Below are 21,662 nucleotides of genomic sequence, written 5' to 3' on the forward strand. Positions count from 1 at the left end.
AGGGGATGGAAAAATGTCTTGGGTGGTGGGGTCGGAATGTAAATGGCGGAAGTGTCGGAGGATAATGCGTTGTATCCGGAGATTGGTAGGGTGGTGTGTGAGAACGAGGGGGATCCTCTTTCGGCGGTTGTGGCGGGGGCGGGGTGTGAGGGATGTGTTGCGGGAAATGCGGGAGACGCGGTCAAGGGCGTTCTCGATCACTGTGGGGGGAAAGTTGCAGTCCTTAAAGAACTTGGACATCTGGGATGTGCGGGAGTGGAATGTCTTATCGTGGGAGCAGATGCGGCGGAGGCGGAGGAATTGGGAATAGGGGATGGAATTTTTGCAGGAGGGTGGGTGGGAGGAGGTGTATTCTAGGTAGCTGTGGGAGTCGGTGGGCTTGAAATGGACATCAGTTACAAGCTGGTTGCCTGAGATGGAGACTGAGAGGTCCAGGAAGGTGAGGGATGTGCTGGAGATGGCCCAGGTGAACTGAAGGTTGGGGTGGAAGGTGTTGGTGAAGTGGATGAACTGTTCGAGCTCCTCTGGGGAGCAAGAGGCGGCGCAGATACAGTCATCAATGTACCGGAGGAAGAGGTGGGGTTTGGGCCCTGTGTAGGTGCGGAAGAGGGACTGTTCCACGTAACCTACAAAGAGGCAGGCATAGCTGGGGCCCATCTACTTGGTTCAAGACTATGCTTTGAGTTGATGGTTTTGAGATTGATTTTCTCTGTGTTAATGCACAAAATATGGCAGCTAGTTTGCACATATGGCTCATCAAAGAGCAATTAAGTAAACGATCACAGTATAACACTTCAGGTTTTAGACATACAGTTGTGAGAGGAATAAAGTTCAATAAGTAATTTGTTTTCTTCAAGAATATTTCCTGGAAATGTCTTTTTTTTGTTATGCAGAATTTTTGCGAAATTTCTCAAGGTTTTTTGTTTAGAAAGATATCATGAGTTGGCATAGGCTTAGTGGGCTGAGGGACATGTCCCTGTGCTCTACCGTTCTTTGTTCTTGGATAGGAGGATAACAAAAATGAACATATCAATAAGTGGTGATTTATTCAGCTGCCACTTCACAATTTGAACAAATGGATATGAACAATCATTTTTCTAACAAGATATGGATCAATAAAAGATAATAGAACAATTACATTGTACATTACTGAAAAGACAGCTGAAACTCATGCTTTATCTATTTGAAGGTTTTATTTTTATTTAGTCAGCAACATAATTACACAAGTGTACAAAGTGAGTCTCAATAAACTGATCACAAAAGTATAAAAGGAGGTAACATTTTCATGAAATAACAGAATACAGAAAGAGTGATTAACTTTTACAACAAAGTCATACTTATTATAATTGATTTCTTCACAGGGTGTAGCATGAAATTGCTCCAAGGAAGCTTTCAAAAATATTTTATTAACATCTTATCAACCTTTCCATTCTATTACCCTGTTGTTGGCACAGAATGTCAAGCAAGATAATCAATTTTCCTTTAACATAATAACTTTTCTGAAGCATGTCAATGAACAAATATATTTAAGTGCAAGAAGTTGTTAAGATGAACCAGAAATTTGTTACAGAAACTTGTGTCTAGTGTAATAAATTTATAACTCTGAAAGAAAGGCGATTGTCATTTTAAATTTAATTTGCAATAATTTGTTCAAAATGTTGGCTTACCCATGACAGAAAAATTCAGATATGCATTTGAAGTGCAAGCTTCATGTCAACTGGAAGAACAAGCACTAGTAACAAGCTAGTACAACAGATATTCTGGAATTTGCTATAGTTTGTTCTTTGAGATTACTGAAACGACTTTTTTTGACAAATAGAATGCACATTCCATCACTTTGAAATCCATTGCAAATGAAGCTTATTTAAACCTTATGTTAATGTTATTGTTGAAAACTATTTCTTTACAATCGAGACAAAGTGAATTGAGAGATACTGGAACACAGTGACCATCTATGTTAATTGTTTGGCTGAAAATTTTCATAATCTATGATTATTGTTTAAGAATTACAGAATTTCATCTCGAGTATGGAACAGATCATAAAAAAAACTCAGAAATATATTGTTGAGTATATGTTTTGTCGTCTCCCTATACAAACTATAGATGAGACTGCTGTGTCACCATAGAGTCAATATAACCGTTCTTGAAATCATTTGGTACATTTTACACACAAATTATTTGGAAGCAGACCAGGACACCTATGAACAATATACAGTGCATTTTTCCTACGGTACAATGCAGAGGTGGAGCAACATAACAAATCTGCAATTATGAAAACTGATAACAACTTCAAAACATGTTTATTGTAATTTGCCAGTTTAGGTTCTCCTGGCATTTTTCAGCATACAACATTCTGTTTACTGAAAATAGTTTGTGAAATAGATGGTGATGACAGTTGTCAAGAAGAATGTCAATCAGCTGTTGACAACCGAGACCTGCATCGATCTCATTCACGTGAGCTCTATATTTTTGACAATTAATAAGAAGGTAGCTTTTTGGACAGTAATATCAGTCACAGAGACTGCTGGTGTAGTTTTTTTGTTAAATTGAGGCATAAGTGAAGGACTCTACCAACACTGAAAGAATAAGGCAAGTAATCTAAATACAAAATGCTGGAAATGGCAGGTCTGGCAGTATCTGCGGACAGAGAAACAGAGCCAACATTTTGAGTCCAAAGACTCTCCTTTGGAATGGAAGAGGAGAGTCTTTGGACTCAAGGCATTCACTGTTTCTCTTACACAGGTGATGCCACGCCTGCCAAATGCCTACAGCACTTTCTGTTTTTACCTCAGATTTCTAGCATCCCTAATATTTTGCTTTTAACCTTTCGATGATAATGAACATAAACTTTCACAGTCTATGGGTTGTAAGAAGTAAGGCAAATGAAATAAATTTTGTTTGCTTCATTTATGTTGTTACCTACATTTTAAGCTAATTCTGCAAAATACATCCTTATACATCCACTGAAGAACATCAAATACCTTAGCAACAATCTCTCTACTGAATTCCTGAGTGTTAGGGAACTAGTACGGTTAAACACATCATAAGATTGATCAATTTTAATCAAACTGTCAGACTAACTTCTATGCAGCTGGGGATTTAAACTAAATTAATTAAATCTTAGGATAAGATAGCATCCAAAAATGATTGGATTAGCAGAGCAACCCATGGCTCATAAATATCTTTTAGGAAATCTGCTCTTCTTTCTTAGTATGGTCTACATATGACTCAATATCGCAGCAGGATGATTGGCTTTTCACTGGCCTCTAAAATGGCCTGGCATGTCATTGTCAAGGCAGTGGCTCGCTACTGCCTTCTTCCATGGACGATTAGGGTTGGGCAATAATTACTGGTTTTTAACAGCAATACTGCCATTTAAAACACATGCACACATTTATATCAGTATATCTAGGAAATCTGAATCATTATTCACAAATCGGAGAACTGAGTCTTTGACGAACGGAAGCACTGCTCCAAAGTAAGGCCGAAAGGTTTTAATGCTATTCAATTCAGCCTTGGTCGGTGGAGACTAGAACATGAACTCAAAGTAAAAGGGTGACATCAAGTACAGCACTATCACCCACATTCAGTGCAACAGTGGCAGTGTTGGGTTTATACTCGACCTCAGACAATCTTGCTGAATGGAGCCCTGAAACACCGAAAACTGGTTGGATGTCAAGCAGAGTACTCAAGTCTGTTGTGTGGCTGCTCCTCTGCATTCTTAAAGGGTTAGTGGGCTCTTTAGTATTGGTTGTAGCTCATCCAGGAAATGGTATTGTGAAGCTAGATATCGACAAGGAATGAAACCACCTGAGCCTATAAAATGGCTACATTTCTCAGAACACAACTTCCGTTAAGATTTACAATAGGACAGCATACAATGGATATAGTCACAATTAGACATTCTTAAAAATTCTGGAATCAGTTAAGGCAGAAATCTCTAGTTTCATCATCAATATACTGTTAAACATTACCTGGGTGTTATGAGCAAGGGAAAGTCTGGTTGACACAATTCCAGGAATAAAGGATTTGAGTTAAACTGATTCCAACAAGAGGAAAGCTGTCCTGGTCTGTTACTACCATGCAGTTTTGCCTACTTTTGCTTTCTGGTCTCAGCACAACTGGTGCTTTGTGTTCAGGCGGTAAAGTTTCAGCAGACTTACTTTGGATGTTAATACTGTAAAAAAAATGGAAAATGGTCCCATTTAAACCAATGAGATTTTTTGTGGAGTGTCATAATATGTTCTACGCTCTACTTCACTTTCTAATGTGAATGTGAAATCCATGTTTTTACAGAGCTCTCTTTAAAAAAAAACTTCCAGTGTTCATTTTTATTTTGTTCTGGAAAATCCTGTCAATTCATATTACAGTCCATACACACAGTGCAAAACAATCACCTTGCTCCCACTTTAGTAAATGTCAATTTGTTAAATTGTGCAGTAAAACAAGTCTTAGCAACTTATTGTTCATTTTTGGTACCTAACCAAAAATAAGTCAGTATGTTAATGTAAATCATTTATTTTATTGTGACTAAGAAACACCAGACCAATTCTGCTTATATTAATCATTAGTTACATGATAATAATGTATTTTGTAGTGCAGTGAACTTAGACAAACCTCTGAATGGGTTTGTCCAAGATAAAGTGTGTAAGAGGAAACTGCGCACTTAGGTGGGGTGTACTGTTTGTAGATTAATCTTCAAACCATTATCACCCTAAACAACCAGAGATTCCATGATCTGCATTTCCAACACCTTATACACTTAAGAAAAGGTGCGTTCACAGTGCAATCTTCTCAGTCTGTTGCTTCAGGCATTCTGAATGAGGATAACTACAGTGGTGGGTTTTTGCACTTGCTCTGCAATGGTGTTGGCTAATTCCTTGGATAACAGAATGACAGTTGGTTTTCTACAAGTCCCTCGTCTTTTATTAGCAGTGCCTTTTTTAAATTTTAAACGTAAAAAGGTGGGAAGAATTTGTTCAGGAATTATCTGGTGCTTAGGAATTTGTCCAATCTCTGTCCCCAGTATGTACGACCAGCCGTAACAACCCAATGACAGAATTTCTGAATACTTTCCCAGCAATTTCTGTTTTTGTTTCAGAATACTATTAACGGTTTGCAGTTGGACAAGTCTCAACTTCCCTCGAAACTGAACGGTACAAATTTCCGAACTGCACTTAATTTAAAGTCACTTATTAAAGGCATTTCTTTTGAAAAGACGCATCTAACATCTGAAAGATGTGTAGGACCTTTCATGCGTCGTGTCCCACGGGCGTTACTGTCCCTCCTGGTTTGTTCACAAGAAAACAGAATTTAACCAAAGGTCGATTCAGAGATAGTTTTGCGGACCGGGAAACACACCGACACAGGGCGATTCGGAGTCCTGGCTGTGAGTGGAGCTGATCCCTGTGTCTGAATCGGTGTCGTTCACCTCCGAAAGGGCGAAGCCACTCTCAGGCGGAGATGTGACGGAGCCCTTGGTCGAGATCTGGCAGGGGCCAGGCGCTTCACCACCACCACCGCCGCCGTCCGCCTCTTCGGCAAGGCTGAGGTGCTCCAGCTGCCGCGCGAGGCGCTCGTATTCCTCCGCCTTCTCGTGCAGCGCGGCTTCCTGCTGCTGCAGCCTGCGCTGCACGTCCGCGAGACTCCGGCTGAGCTGCCGCGCGCGGCACGCGGTCCTCTCCAGCTCGCCCGGGAGCCTGTCCGAGCTGCCCTCCTCCTCTTCCTCCAGCCGCTCGGGGCCGCTGTTGTCGCCGCCGCCGCCGCCGAGCAGCTGTTCGCGCTCCAGCTCGAGCTCCTCGCTCAGCCTCCGGACGGCCTCGCGATGCCGCTCGAGATCCTCCTCGAGCCGGTAAACCGCCTCGCTCCGCTCGAGGTACTCCTGGAGGGGCCCGCCCTCCAGCAGGTAGGTCTCCTGCACGTAGTTCTGCCCGTCGCTCTGGACCCGCTCCGAGTGCAGGCGGCCCTCGAACCGCTCGATGTCGCCGTCGAGCTCCCGCAGCCGGCTCAGCTGCTGGCGGATCGTGTGGTCCTGAGAGACGATCAGGTGCACCAGGGTCTCCATGCGCTCCCGGCCCTGCCTCAGCTTCTTCATCTTGGCCAGTTTCCTGAAGGCTTTCCTCACCATCCTCCTTTGCTTGTCCCGCGGCAGGTCCCGCACGGAGCGGCCGGCCGGACGCCTCTCTCCTCGCTGACCCTCGCCGCTGCTGCTCGGCACCACCTTGGCCTCGGCGCTCCGGAGGCCGGGCAGCGGCAGCCGGGCGTCCCACTTGACCAGGACGAAGCGCACATTGCGCCGCTCCGAGCCCCAGGACAGCCAGAGCCTGAGCAGCTTGGTGGCGGGCGGCAACAGCCTCTCGAAGCCCCTCCACTTCTCGGCCAGGCAGTAATCCCGGGCCGGGGCGTGCAGCAGCCTAGTGTCCCCGGCGTGGGCGAGGTGATCCCGCAGCAGAGCTCTCACCACCTGGGCGCAGCTAGTCCTCTTGGTCAGCCCGCACACCACCTTCTCCTCCTGGCATACCCACACCGACAGCTTGGCACCCTCCGGGGAACCCATGGACCTGCTTTACACTGGGGAGGCGGCGAAATCTGCAAGGGAGCCGGAGACTCACATTAGGGAACCACGTCCAAATATATATATGCCCACCCCGCCACTCTCGGAAAACACAAAAACTGAACCGAGATGAAATCATGGGAAAGTCAAGTTCTTTCTTTAAAAAAAACTCACCAACTCCCTGCAGGGTGAAAACTTCGCTCACTGTCCCAACTCTGCATCGTTTTCTGACTCTGACGATATTGCCTCTTCAACCCAAACAATCTCTTCATTAGCTCCACCTCAGTCAAGTGATACATTACAGTAGGGTGTCCCCCATTAGGTTTGCCCTCAGATATCTCATTTTGAGTGTTGACCTCGCGCAACAATTTTTCCATATATTCAGAATATTTACGCGTTTTTGAACGTTGAAAGGGGGGAAAAAGACCCAAACGGAGGACGTTGTAAACATATTAAGTCTTGCACGTTCATCTCACTTGGTACTTTTTCCACCACTTGGCTGCCACAGCGCTACAAACAAGTTAACAGCTTCTTAAAACTTCCTACATCTCCAACGCTTTACCCCCAGTCGAGTCACGCAGAACATCTCTGCCCCCTGATAAAGATCGTTATTTCTGCTCCCAAACCTAAAATGTAACAGTCTTCGTTTAAATTAGAGTTGTATTAAATTAAAGTAGCAATAACACATTACCGTTTATTTTTCTGAAATCATTTAAACGTTTTCATGGTTTATAGTAGTTTGAAATTACTGACACTTTTCAGTTTATTGTTAACCCTTACTGTTTGCTACACTTCAAGATCCCATCCCAATGTGATGATGCCCCACAAGCATGGTCACTGTTAGGTGTGAACATTGGCAGGGAGCTTTGGTTGCCTGGTTACGGAGTCAATAGTCTTAGAGGCATACAGTGTGGAAACAGACCCTTTAGTCCAACGTGTCCATGCCAACTAGATATTCTACACCAATCTAATGCCATTTGCCAGCATTTAAACCATACCTCTCTAAACTTTCCTAATATTGATTGGAACCTCCTTAGAGCAGAAGATTTGAATGGAGCTGTTTTTGTAAGGTGTGTTCAGGAGGGTTTCCTAACGCAGTACGTTGACAGGCCGACGAGGGGAGAGGCCATTCTAGACTTGGTGCTCGGAAACGAGCCGGGGCAGGTATCAGATCTTGTGGTGGGAGAGCATTTTGGTGATAGTGACCATAACTGCCTCACATTCTACATAGCTATGGAGAAGGAGAGGATTAGGCAGAATGGGAGGATATTTAATTGGGGAAGAGGAAACTATGATGCGATTAGACATGAGTTAGGAAGCATGGACTGGGAGCAGTTGTTCCATGGTAAGGGAACTATCGACATGTGGAGACGGTTTAAGGAACAGTTGTTGGGAGTGATGAGTAAATATGTCCCTCTGAGACAGGCAAGAAGGGGTAAGATTAGGGAACCTTGGATGACGAGAGCGGTGGAGCTTCTAGTGAAAAGGAAGAAGGTAGCTTACATAAGATGGAGGAAGCTAGGGTCAAGTTCAGCTAGAGAGGATTACATGCAGGCAAGGAAGGAGCTCAAAAATGGTCTGAGGAGAGCCAGGAGGGGGCACGAGAAAGGCTTGGCAGAAGGAATCCGGGAAAACACAAAGGCATTTTACACTTACGTGAGGAATAAGAGAATGGTCAAAGAAAGAGTAGGGCCGATCAGGGATAGCATAGGGAACTTGTGTGTGGAGCCTGAGGAGGTAGGGGAAGCCCTAAATGAGTTTTTTGCTTCTGTCTTTACGAAAGAAACAAACTTTGTAGTGAATGAAACCTTTGAAGAGCAGGTGTGCATGCTGGAATGGATAGAGATAGACGAAGCTGATGTGCTGAAAATTTTGTCAAACATTAAGATTGACAAGTCGCCAGGCCCGGATCAGATTTGTCCTCGGCTGCTTTGGGAAGCGAGAAATGCAATTGCTTCGCCACTTGCGAAGATCTTTGCATCCTCGCTCTCCACTGGAGTCGTACCTGAGGACTGGAGAGAGGCAAATGTAATTCCTCTCTTCAAGAAAGGAAATAGGGAAATCCCCGGCAATTATAGACCGGTAAGTCTCACGTCTGTCGTCTGCAAGGTGTTAGAAAGGATTCTGAGGGATAAGATTTATGACCATCTGGAAGAGCATGGCTTGATCAAATACAGTCAACACGGCTTTGTGAGGGGTAGGTCATGCCTTACAAACCTTATTGAGTTTTTTGAGGATGTGACTAGAAAAGTTGATGAGGGTCGAGCTGTGGATGTGGTGTATATGGACTTCAGTAAGGCATTTGATAAGGTTCCCCATGGTAGGCTCATTCAGAAGGTCAGGAGGAATGGGATACAGGGGAACTTAGCTGCTTGGATACAGAATTGGCTGGCCAACAGAAGACAGCGAGTGGTAGTAGAAGGAAAATATTCTGCCTGGAAGTCAGTGGTGAGTGGAGTTCCACAGGGCTCTGTCCTTGGGCCTCTACTGTTTGTAATTTTTATTAATGACTTGGACGAGGGGATTGAAGGATGGGTCAGCAAGTTTGCAGACGACACAAAGGTCGGAGGTGTCGTTGACAGTGTAGAGGGCTGTTGTAGGCTGCAGCGGGACATTGACAGGATGCAGAGATGGGCTGAGAGGTGGCAGATGGAGTTCAACCTGGATAAATGCGAGGTGATGCATTTTGGAAGGTCGAATTTGAAAGCTGAGTACAGGATTAAGGATAGGATTCTTGGCAGCGTGGAGGAACAGAGGGATCTTGGTGTGCAGATACATAGATCCCTTAAAATGGCCACCCAAGTGGACAGGGTTGTTAAGAAAGCATATGGTATTTTGGCTTTCATTAACAGGGGGATTGAGTTTAAGAGTCGTGACATCTTGTTGCAGCTCTATAAAACTTTGGTTAGACCGCACTTGGAATACTGCATCCAGTTCTGGGCACCCTATTATAGGAAAGATGTGGATGCTTTGGAGAGGGTTCAGAGGAGGTTTACCAGGATGCTGCCTGGACTGGAGGGCTTATCTTATGAAGAGAGGTTGACTGAGCTCGGTCTCTTTTCATTGGAGAAAAGGAGGAGGAGAGGGGACCTAATTGAGGTATACAAGATAATGAGAGGCATAGATAGAGTTGATAGCCAGAGACTATTTCCCAGGGCAGAAATGGCTAGCACGAGGGGTCATAGTTTTAAGCTGTTTGGAGGAAAGTATAGAGGGGATGTCAGAGGCAGGTTCTTTACGCAGAGAGTTGTGGGAGCATGGAATGCGTTGCCAGCAGCAGTTGTGGAAGCAAGGTCATTGGGGTCATTTAAGAGACTGCTGGACATGTATATGGTCACAGAAATTTGAGGGTGCATACATGAGGATCAATGGTCGGCACAACATTGTGGGCTGAAGGGCCTGTTCTGTGCTGTACTGTTCTATGTTCTATGTAAACCCTTCGAATTCATATACCCTTGCAGATGCCTTTTAAATGTTGTAATTGTACCAGCTTCCAACACTTGGTCTGGCAGCTCGTTCCAAACACACCACCCTCTGTGTGAAAATATTGCCCCTTAGGTCCCTTTTAAATCTTTCTTCTGTCACATTAAACCTATGGACTCTAATTTTGGACTTTCCCCACCGCAGGAAGAAGACCTTTTTTATTTACCCTATCCTCATGATTTTATTAACCTCTATAAGATCACCCCTCAGCCTTTAACGCTGCAGGGAAAATAGTCCCAGTCTATTCAGCCCTTCCGCATAGCTCAAACCCTGTAAATTGGGCAATATCCTTCTAAGTCTTTTCTGAATGCTTTCAAGTTTCACAACTTCCTTCTAAGAGCAAGGAGACCAAAATTGAATGCTGTATTCTAAAAGTAGCGTAACCACTGTCCTTACAACTGCAACAAGACCTCCCAACTCCTTTATTCAATGCACTGACCAATAAGACAAGCATATCAAACGCCTTCTTCACTATCCTGTTTATCTGTGACTCTACTTTCAAGGAACTATAAACCTGAACTCCAAGGTTTCTTTGTTTAGCAACACACCCATGAACCTTACCATTAAGTGAATAAGTCCTGCAGAAGTGACTCAGAACTAAGATGACTGATCAATAACCACAGCCATCTTCCTTTGTGTGAGATATGACTCCAACCAATTCCCATTGACTCCAGGTTTTGCTGGGGCTTCTTGACGTGTACTTGTTCAAATGCGACACTCCATCATTATGAATATTTGTTCCATAACATGTGATATCAGATCTTTCAGAATTTCAGGTTATTTTATATAATGAATAACAAAACAATTCATTATCCTCTATGGTATATCATCCTTAAATATGCACGTCTGTTAAAAATATGCCTACCTGGCTTATAATTATAAACTTTGTTTTGTTGTGATGAACACAATATGTTTTACAAAGCATGTTGTTTAACATTCCATACTACATCCTTCAGGTAAATTAATGTGTTCATTTAGGGTTTCACGACACAGATTTAACCTTTCCCTTTGAAACTTAACTAAAAACACATTAAGGTACTTAGAAATGTTTAAGAAATCCAATGATTATTTATGAATATATTTACTTTGATAGGTTAAACCTTGAAGAAAAATGCATTCCAGGTACTTTCAGCATTTACTACTGAGTTCTTTTTTACTACCTAATAAAAACAGTCCTGATTTAGATATAGTATGTTCCAAACCTTCAAAATGACTTTTCAACAGATTAGATTAGAACAATGGATTTAAAAAAAATGAGAATGGCATGTTATTTTTGAATGGATCTATAAATAAAAATGTCATTTTGCAATCTGCTGCAATGTTTGATCTTAGTTTCTTAAAATGAATGCTAAAATTAGTGTACGTAAAAAGAAATGAGGCGGAGGTTTTGAAATCTAATTCTTTGAATTTAATTTTACAGCCCAAAAAAGAATGCCTTCAGAGAAAATGTGTTCATTTTTTGCTTCAAACTTTCAAAGTTTGTTTTACCACAAGTAACCTGAAGTGATGAGTGAAGTTCTAAGCTGATTCTGTGTAAGGCATCAAGTTATTAAATGGATAAAATTATAAGAATTGCATGCTTTCGAGGGGGCACTCCAACAGCTCACTACTCACAGGTTTTGTGATAGCTGTATATGTGGTGGAGTCAAAGACAGAGATGGAATTAGAAGTGCAATTTTGTTATCAACAACATCAATCAGGTACTTTGATCTCAAAAGAACTGATGGTTTAGACTGTTAAGACTGTATAATGAATTGGTAAATTCACACTTCAAATATTGTGTCTTACTTTGGTCAACCTACCTTCAAAAGTATATTGATGTATTGGAGAGAGACAAAAAGAAAGAACAATTTCACAACCTGAAGCTTTAACTTCAGAGCAGAAGCTCCAAGAAATCATTCCAATGCATTGCATTTGTGTGAAGAATACAGAGAAGATTAGATGCAGGTATTTATTGTAGTCAGACGTATGTAATTTTGTTAATTTAGTAATACATAACATACTAGCATAACATTAATAAAGTTAATAAACTGAAAACAAAATATACAAAATTGATTTGACCCTTTTGAGTATGTTGCACCACTTAATAGGACCATGGCTGCTCTAGTCGTGACCTCTCTACTTTCCTACTTGCTGTCATCCCTTCATTTCTTTGTTCATCAAGAATTTATTTCATTCTATCCTAAAAATATTCAACAATGCTGTCTCTCTGGGAAGAAAATTCCAAAGACTCAATCTGCCAAGAGAAAAAAAATTCTGTTCATCTGCCAAAGATGGTTTACCCCCAATGTATAAACTGCGTTCCCTAATTCTAGGTTCTCCAACAAAAGAAATATTCTTTCTATATCCATTATGATAAGTCCCCTCAAAATACTGTTTCAATATGTCCACCTCTCATTCTTCTAAACTCCCAACTTGTCAAACCTTCCTCATTACAGCTTCACCCATTTCACGTATCAGTTAAGTAAACTTTCATTAAATTGCCTTTGATGCATTTTCATAGTTTCTTAAACAAGAAGACGAAAACTGTGCACAGTAGTCCAGATGTAACCTCACCAATAGCTTAGGCAACTGTAACAAAGTATCCCACCCTTTAAAATCCACTTCACTCTTAATGAACAAGAAAATTTAATTTGCTAAACCAGATTAGGAAATACAAGATATTGTTCAGAGTTGCAGATGTGCAGAATAAGCACTCATCTAATGGTGTTCTTGCCAAGTTACACATGAATCATGATCTAACTGAATGGTGGAATAGGCTCAACAGGCTGAATGGTCCAATGTTCTTCTATTCTAGTTCCTGCATTAAGATCATAAGATGCAGGACCAGAATTATAGCATTGCACCCATCAAATATGCTCCACCATTTGATCATTAATGATGAATTTCTCAACCCCATTCTTCTGCTTCCCCCTCATAATCTTTGATTTCTTTATGAATTAAAAACCTCTGCCTGTCTTAAATATATTCTTGGGCTCCACAGTATCTGCAGCAAAGCATTCCACAAAATAACCACCATCAGCTGAAGAAATTCCTCCTCAGTTCAATTCAAAAGGGGCATCCCTTCAGTCTGAGGCTATGCCCTCAGGTCATAGTCTTTCCTACTAGAGAAAGATCTCCACATCCACTGTATCCAGGTCTTAGTACTTTGTAAGTTTCAATCAGATCCACCCTCATCCTTCTAAATTCCATTGATTACAGATCCAGAGCCCTTAACTGATCCTCGCATGACAAGCCCTTCATCCACAGGATCATTCTTGTAATCCTCTGGACTCCCTCAACTCCAGCACAGCCCTCCTTCGAGGCAGAGTTCAAAACTGCTCAATCTTCCAAATGTGGTCTAACCAGAACCTTTTTATGGTTCCAGCTGTGTTCTCTGCTGTTTATTCTAGACTTCTTGAAATGAATGCTAACATCGCATTTTCCATTGTAACTGCCAACTGAAACTGCACGTTAATCTTGAGGCTCCTGAACGAAGCCTTTCTCCATTTAGAAAATAGTGTGTGCCTCTATCTTACCTACCAAAGTGCATGACCTCACACTTTCCTACATTGTACTCCATCTGCTGCCATTTTGCACACCTGTCCAAGTCCTGCAGCTTCCCTGCTTCCTCAACACTACCTAACCCCATCTATCTTTGTATCATCTATAAATTTAGCAACAGTGCCTTCAGTTCCTTCGTCCAATTTGTTTATATATAACATGAATAGTTGCAGTCCCAAGACCACTGCGGAACTCCAGCTGCCATTTTGAAAAACACCCTGTTATCCCAACTCTCTGCCTTCTGCCACTTAGCCAATTCTCTATCCATGCCAGTACCTTGCCCTGTGGGCTGTTATGTTATTTAGCAGTCTTTTCTGCAGCACCTCGTCAAAGGCCTTCTGGAAATCCAAACAGATCATGGCTATTGGCTCTCCTTTGTCTAACTTGTTGAATACCTTCTCAAAAAATGTTAAGAGATTTGTCAGTAACCTCCCAAAAAAGCTTGTGTAAATATGTGAACAACGTTTCAGCTTCCTTGCTATTTTCCTGTCAAAGTGAAGTAGTGTTCCATTTGCAATGGTGGAAAAGAGACGTTACATTTCACATAGTCCCTGATCCAAGTTCCAAATTCACAAAAGTCAAGTGATGCAAGCCCGCATCAGATGCCTTCTCATTATTTGAATGTACATAGGAACTAAAGAAACAGGAGCATGAGTAGACCATTTCACCTCTGGACACTGCTCTATCATTTAGTAAGACCTTGATATCTAATTGTGGCTCTAATTCTGATATCTTGTCTTTTCAACCTCTCTCCCCACCCAATTACCTTTGACTCATTGTTAGATGAAAAATCTCTCTCATGAAACCTTGAAATATAGTCAATGACCTGGCCTACACTTCTTACTTTGAGAGAAGAAATTCTTTCACACCTTTGTTTTAAAGAAAAGATGATTGTGCAACTATGAAGTTTGGTTTTAAATTCCCTTAATAGTGAAATATACTCAGCATCTGAACTGTTAATTTCCCTCTGAATCTTATGTGCTTCAATAAGATCACATCTCATTCTTCTGATCTTCAACGAATATAGGCTCGACTTGCTCATCGTAAGACAAACCCAGAGAACCTTTTTTGAATTGTAGTTCAATCCAATTCAATAAGGAGATATGGTCTCACCCATACCCTTTACTAGTTAAAAGGGTGAAATAACTGTCAGTTATTTCAAATTGAGTCCCTAGATGGAGGAAACCTTCTGAATCCTCTGATTATATATTTTTTCTTTTGTGCATTTGCAGGTGTGAGACACAATGAAAACCATCAGGTGTGCAAACAACTTTTTTTAACATACTACCACCAGGAAAAACATCCATGTGACCAAAGATTCAGTATCAAGCAGAGCCCCTAGGGGCATCCCCTGTTTATACCTGTCAGCGAGGACTCCCCGATTGGGATTGTTAACCTGGCCCAAATCAAGAATCTCAGTCAATGAGATCTACCTAGTCATGGTTCCAATCAGTACAAAAGGCTTACCAGCTTTTATACTGCTTTCATCGAAAAATAAATGTCAAATTCTATTTTACTTACCAACTACTTTCTGTACCAGCACGCTAATTTTTTATTGATTCATGCACAAGGGCACCTTAGATTCCTTTATTGTGCAACAGTCAGCAGTACTTTCCATTTAAATATCCTACTTTGCTAATCTTCCAATTGAAGTGGATGAGCTAACATTTCTCATACTTCATCTGCCAATTTCTTCCCACTTATGATAATAAAGTGTGAAGCTGGAGGAACACAGCAGGCCAAGCAGCATGTCAGGAGCACAAAAGGTCATGTTTCGGGCCTCGACCCAACGTCAGCTTTTGTGCTCTTGATATGCTGCTTGGCCTGCTGTGTTCATCCAGCTTCACACTTTATTATCTTGGATTCTCCAGCATCTGCAGTTCCCATTATCACTGATACAATTCCTCCCACTTGTGCATTTTTTTTTAAAATCATTCATGGGATGTGGATGTCACTGGCCAAGCCAGCATTTATTACCCATTGCTACTTGCCTAGATTGCAGTGATGTGTCAACCATTTTGCTTTGTGCGTGGAGTCACATCTAGGCCAGATCAGGTCAGGACAGTAATTTCCCTCCCAAAAAGGCCAGATAGGTTTTTCTTGACAATCGACAACAGTCATCATTAGGTGACATGGTTATCATTATACTCCTAATTCCAGAAATTTATTGAATTCAGATTTCACCAACTGTCATCCAGGATGTGAACCTGGGTCCTCAGAACATTACCAGGGTCTTTATATTAACAGTCTAGTGATAATACCACTAGGCCAACACTTCCCAATTTTACTAATACTGCCCTTATCCCTTTGAAGACTCCAGGTATGTTCTCCCTTCCAACTCAATTTTGTATTGTCAGCAAACCTGGGAGGAGCTAAGGTGGTGTAGCAATAATGTCACCAGATAATAATCCAGAAGCTGAGACTAATACTCTGTGGATATGGAATCATGGCAGCTGATGGAATCTAAATTGAGTTAATAATTTGAACTGAACACTTGTCATAGAAATGGTGACCTGAAACTATCACCAATTTTAAAAATCATGTGCTTCATAAAGTCCTTTCGAGATGGAAATCTGCCAACCTTTCTTTATCTAGCCACATGCTACTGTAGACTTACGCAGAGAAAAGTAATTGACTCTTAACTGCCCTTTGAAATGGCCCAATAAACCACCTTGTTGAGTGCAATAAGGGATGGGCAACAAATGCCACCCCAAATCCCGTGAAAGAGTAGTGCAAAGAAGACTAAAATATACTAGGACTAGGGGGTCATAGTTTAAAAATAAGGGATCACATAATTATAGCAGAGATGAGGAAACGTTTGTTCTAGAACATAGAACATTACAGCACAGTACAGGCCCTTCGGCGCTCGATGTTGTGCTGACCTGTCATACCGATCTGAAGCCCATCTAACCTACACTATTCCATGTACGTCCATATGGTTGTCCAATGACGACTTAAATGTACCTAACGTTGGCGAATCTACTACCATTGCAGGCAAAGCGTTCCATTCCCTTACTACTCTGAGTAAAGAAACTACCTCTGACATCTGTGCTATATCTTTCACCCCTCAATTTAAAGCTATGCCCCCTCGTGCTCGCCGTCACTATCCTAGGAAAAAGGCTCTCCCTATCCACTCTATCTAACTCTCTGATTCTTTTATATGTTTCAATTAAGTCACCTCTCAACCTTCTTCTCTCTAATGAAAACAGCCTCAAGTCCCTCAGCCTTTCCTCGTAAGACCTTCCCTCCATACCAGGCAACATCCTAGTAAATCTCCTCCGCACCCTTTCCAAAGCTTCCACATCCTTCTTATAATGCGGTGACCAGAACTGTACACAATACTCCAAGTGCGGCTGCACCAGAGTTTCGTACAGCTTCACCATAACCTCTTGTTCTGGAATTCGATCCCTCTATTAATAAAAGCTAAAACACTGTATGCCTTCTTAACAGCCCTGTCAACCTGGGTGGCAACTTTCAAGGATCTGTGTACATGGACACCGAGATCTCTCTGCTCATCTACACTGCTAAGAATCTTACCATTAGCCCTGTACTTTGCCTTCTGGTTACTCCTACCAAAGTGCAGCGCCTCACACTTGTCTGCATTAAACTCCATTTGCCACCTCTCAGCCCAGCTCTGCAGCTTATCTATGTCTCTCTGCAACCTACAGCATCCTTCGTCCCTATCCACAGCTCCACCGACCTTAGTGTCATGTGCGAATTTACTAACCCATCCTTCTACACCCTCATCCAGGTCATTTATAAAACTGACAAACCGCAGTGGACCCAACACCGACCCTTGCGGTACACCACTAGTAACTGGTCTCCAGGATGAACATTTCCCATCAATTACCACCCTCTGTCTTCTTTCAGCAAGCCAATTTCCGATCCAAACTGCTATATCTCCCACAATTCCATTCCTCCGCATTTTGTACAATAGCCTATTGTGGGGAACCTTATCGAATGCCTTGCTGAAATCCATATACACCACATCAACCAGTTTACTCTCATCTACCTGTTTGGTCACCTTCTCAAAGAACTCAGTAAGGTTTGTGAGGCAGAGGGTTGAGTGTTTTTACAATTCCCTTCCCTAAATGGTAGTGAATACAGAATCTTTAACTAATATTCCAAATGGGAGAGGTAGGTAGATAATGAAGGGAATGAAAGATTATCAGGGATGAGCAATATAGGATCAGAATAAAAATCAGATCAGCCATGATTTTACAGAATAGCAGAGCAGGCTTGAAGGGCCATGTGGCTTACTCTTGTCACTTATTTGTATGTATATTCATTCCCTTTATCCAAGCTATTAAAATAGATTGTGAATAATTCAAGCCCCTGCACTATAGTGCTCCACTATCTGACTCATAATTTTCTGTGAGTTAGCCAATCTTCTATCAATGGTAACATATTACCCGCAATATGATGAGCTATGGGTCTTTATCAAATGCTTTTAGAAATCCAAATGTGGGACATTTACTTCTCTTTACCTGCCAGCACAATCTCAAAAAGCTCTAATAAATTTTTTAAACATTATTTCCTACTCATAACATCAGGCTGACTCTGCTTAGTTGTATTATGATTTTGCACATGCTAGTTCCTTTCTAATGAATTCAAGCATTTTCCCAATGACAATTGTTAGGCTGACCGGCCTGTAGCTTGCTACTTGCTGTCAAACTCCTTTTTTGAATACTGTTTTCAATACATTTGCACTTGGTGGAACCTTTTCAGCATCTCGGAAATTTTTGTAGATCCAGAGCTGCTGGGATGTAACTCAAGACTATTTGCAGTCAGGTGGTAATAGTACTTGGATGAGTTGTTGAATCTTCTAAGCATTTCTTCAACTTTTTTCTCGCTGTCTTGAGTAATGCGTAGGAAGTTTGGGGTCCAGTAAATTGTTCAAATAACCATATGCTATGTAAAATTTGAGCCTAATTATGGATGCTATTGGAAAATCTCTAGAGTAGCTGCTTTGCTTTATGTGAACTCTAAAAGAACAAGTGTGAGCTTTTAGGTTTTACTGCTAGTGCAGGTTATATAAAACTACATTATTGTACAAAGTCTTGAACAATTCTGGAATGAGTTTTAAATCATACACACGTTGAGGGACAACAAGGCCCATAGAATATGCTTAACTGCTCAAGAAATGCTGTAGTCCTTCCTAATGCTCCCAGTTATAAGGCTTGAGGATTTGGATGTATTTTCTTTGAGAAACACAGGCTCAATGAAGAGACATTCATAAGTAGAAGGAATAAAGATCTTGCTAAGTTAGGTAAGTTATTACTGATGGGTTTTTTTTTAATTAGAAAGCTTGAATATAAAGTGAATCAACAATGTTAGATTTGGTGTGAGGAAATATTCACGGTTAACAACATGTAAACACAAATTTCATATAAACCTTCAAAAGCATTTCAGAGAGAGTATATTTGATGCTGTAAAAGCAGGAAGGTAGCTGGAATCATTTTAGTTTGCTTTCCAAATTCAGAGCCTTTACGAGAGCTTTACTTAAATTGAGCAAAGTTTTTTTTAAATACCCTCCTTTTCACCTCTCCAGGGGAATTAAGTGGCGGGGGTGGAGAAAGAATTGGAAATTCTTGTTCACAGCCGTGCCATTTCCTTTTTATCGCTTTTTGTATACTTGTGTTCATAGATTTCCTATGAGGAAGCGTCCAAACCATGTTGTGACGTCAATTAGCATTTAATAGCTATTTAAAAGGCAAGTTTCCACATTGATAGATGCAGCTGTGGGTCAGAAATGAGAATTCTTTAAAAAGTATAGCTTCTACAGCTCCAAATGCACTAACTGGATTATTATCTGAAAATATAAATATTTGCTTATCTCTTATACCGTACCTCTCAATAGTTTGAAAGATTCAGAATAACATGACCATGGTGTCAGGTAGCGTATGGCATAATATTGATCATCTATGTAAATGTGCATCAGCAAAATAAGATCAAAAGACATAGGAGTGGAAATTAGGCCATTCGACCCATCGAGTGTGCTCTGCCATTCAATCATGGCTAATGAGTTCCTCAGCCCCATTTTCCTGCTTTCTCCTCGTAACCCTTGATAATCAAGAGCCTATCTACAAAGGATTGATTTTCTTTTTGTCATGCAACTGGTAAAGTTTAGTTCTGCAGAGATAAATAAAAGAACGCCAGAAACCTATCATAGTAAATTTCATTGTGCATGGGATGGAAGTGGACTTAAGTAATATCATAGAATGGAAGTACAGTGGGAGAACTAAATCAGGTCTGTGTGTCATATCTTCCTGTTTGACTGCCAGGTTAACAAATATTTAAAATAATGCCTCAAAACCTTACACTTTGTGTGCAGGCATGGATATTTTAGAGGAACTGAGTCAGGACAGGGTGCCAATTATTGCAGAATGCAGGTAAGCCTTTATGTAATTACAAACAAGAATCAGGCTGTGGCTTTTGGACTTCTGTTCTTTCCCAACAACTAGTCACAGTTGTCAGCCATTACTGCAGGATGCCTTTGGATTCCTGCTTGCAGGGACCTCTGAAGGACAATGCTGGTGCAATCCTTTGGCTGTCATAAATAACCTGAACTCCAAAGCAGACTTGCACTCAGGTTAGGTAAAGTCAGACTCACTCTGGGAAAGAGTGGAATGGGAATAATGGTCTAAGTATCTCTGTCCACATGGTGATCAATTCTAACTCTGAATTTTCAGCATAATTCAACAAGCGCATTCAGCTTGTTTCCAAATCTCCAATGCTATTTATGTTATGCTTTGAGTAGGTGCCCATTACTTGTTTGCATCCTTTTTGCTCTCCTCTCACTCACTGTACGGTTGTCGTGAAACTTTCTCACTTCCATGACCATTACATCGAGAAGCTCAGTTTTAATTGACTTTTCCTCTTCATTATTTTTCTCTTTCTTTCCCAAATACCACTGCCATTAAATGGCTTATGCCAAAACAAGAGTGCAGGAGGGCATGCCAGAAGCAGCACCAAACACACCTAAAAATAAAGTGCCAACCTGGTGAATTTACAAGATAAGAGTGCTTGCATGCCCAACAGCATTAGCAGCAAGTGAAGGACAGAGCTAAGTGATTCTATAAACAATGGGTCACATCAAAACTGTGCAGGGCTGCTCTATCTAGTCATGAATAGTGGTGGACAATTAAACAACTCACTGAAAGAGATGGCTCCACAAATATCTCCATCTTCAATGAGGGGGGAAAGCAGCACATTACTGCAAAAGAGAAGGACAAAGCATTCACAACAATCTTCCGAAAGCATTGTTAAATATTTGATCAATTTTGGCCTTCTCTAGAGACCATGCATCACAGAAACTGTCTTCAGCCAATCTGATTCAGTCCACATGATATCAAAAAATGGGTGGAGGCACTGGATGCTGCAAAGGCTGGGGGCTCTGACAACATTCCAGCAATTGTACTGGAGACTTTGCTCCAGAACCTGCCACACCCTTAACGCTGGCTCCTATTCAGCATATGGAAAATTGCCCAGGGATATTCCGTACACAAAAGGTAGGACAAATTCAATCCAGTCAGTTATCATCTCATCAGTCTACTCTTGATCATCAAAGTGATAGAAGGTGTTTTGAAAAATGCTATGAAGCAGCACCTGCCTAGAAATGACCAGGTCGAGTTCTGCCAAGGCAACTTGGTTCCTGACCTCATTAAAGCCTTGGTTCAAACATGGACAAAAGAACTGAATTCCGGAGGTGAGGAAAGGGGGACAGTTCGTGACATCAAAGCTGCATCTGATGAGCGTATTATTGAGCAGCCCTTGCAAAATTGCAGTCAACTGGATTCAGGGGAAAACTCTCTGCTAGTTGGAATCATTCCTAGAACAAAGGAAGATAGTTGTGGTTGATGGAGGTCAGTCATCTCAGCTCCAGGACAATTCTGTAGGAGTTCCTCAGGGTAGTGTCCTAGGTCCAACCATCTTCAGTTGTTTCATCAATAGTCTCATTGTAAAGTCAGAAGTGGGGATGTCCATCAATGATTTACAATGTTCAGTGCCATTCATGATTCATCAGATACTGAAGCAATGCGCGTTCATGTGCAGCAAGACTTCAACATTATCTAGGCTTGGG

At 41.6% G+C, this 21,662-nt stretch overlaps 1 protein-coding gene and 1 long non-coding RNA gene across 6 annotated transcripts in view; one reads left to right on the plus strand and one right to left on the minus strand.

The window, feature by feature from the left end:
- Positions 1 to 1,195: 1,195 nt before the first annotated feature.
- LOC125460877 (ras association domain-containing protein 9-like) overlaps positions 1,196 to 21,662 on the minus strand; it is a 51,261-nt gene continuing 30,794 nt past the window's right edge. For 3 of the 5 annotated variants that reach the window (XM_059652469.1, XM_048549039.2, XM_059652468.1), the window contains 2 exons: positions 5,362 to 6,588; positions 1,196 to 4,177 (listed from right to left, as the gene is read on the minus strand). In XM_059652469.1, the coding sequence (XP_059508452.1) occupies positions 4,113 to 4,177; positions 5,362 to 6,556 (1,260 nt within the window). In that variant the 5' untranslated portion in view covers positions 6,557 to 6,588 and the 3' untranslated portion in view covers positions 1,196 to 4,112. Of the gene's footprint in view, positions 4,178 to 4,617; positions 6,589 to 6,727; positions 7,470 to 21,662 lie in introns of those variants that run through there. The other 2 variants (XR_007249352.2, XM_048549038.2) reach the window with 2 other exon arrangements.
- Positions 5,580 to 21,662, plus strand: part of LOC125460878 (uncharacterized) — a 31,743-nt gene continuing 15,660 nt past the window's right edge. The window contains exons 1-3 of the long non-coding RNA XR_007249353.1: positions 5,580 to 5,905; positions 11,130 to 11,158; positions 11,457 to 11,983. This is a non-coding gene — a long non-coding RNA (uncharacterized LOC125460878). The remainder of the gene's footprint in view (positions 5,906 to 11,129; positions 11,159 to 11,456; positions 11,984 to 21,662) is intronic.

The sequence above is a fragment of the Stegostoma tigrinum genome, chromosome 18, assembly GCF_030684315.1.
Source record: "Stegostoma tigrinum isolate sSteTig4 chromosome 18, sSteTig4.hap1, whole genome shotgun sequence".
Taxonomy (NCBI): Eukaryota; Metazoa; Chordata; class Chondrichthyes; order Orectolobiformes; family Stegostomatidae; genus Stegostoma; species Stegostoma tigrinum.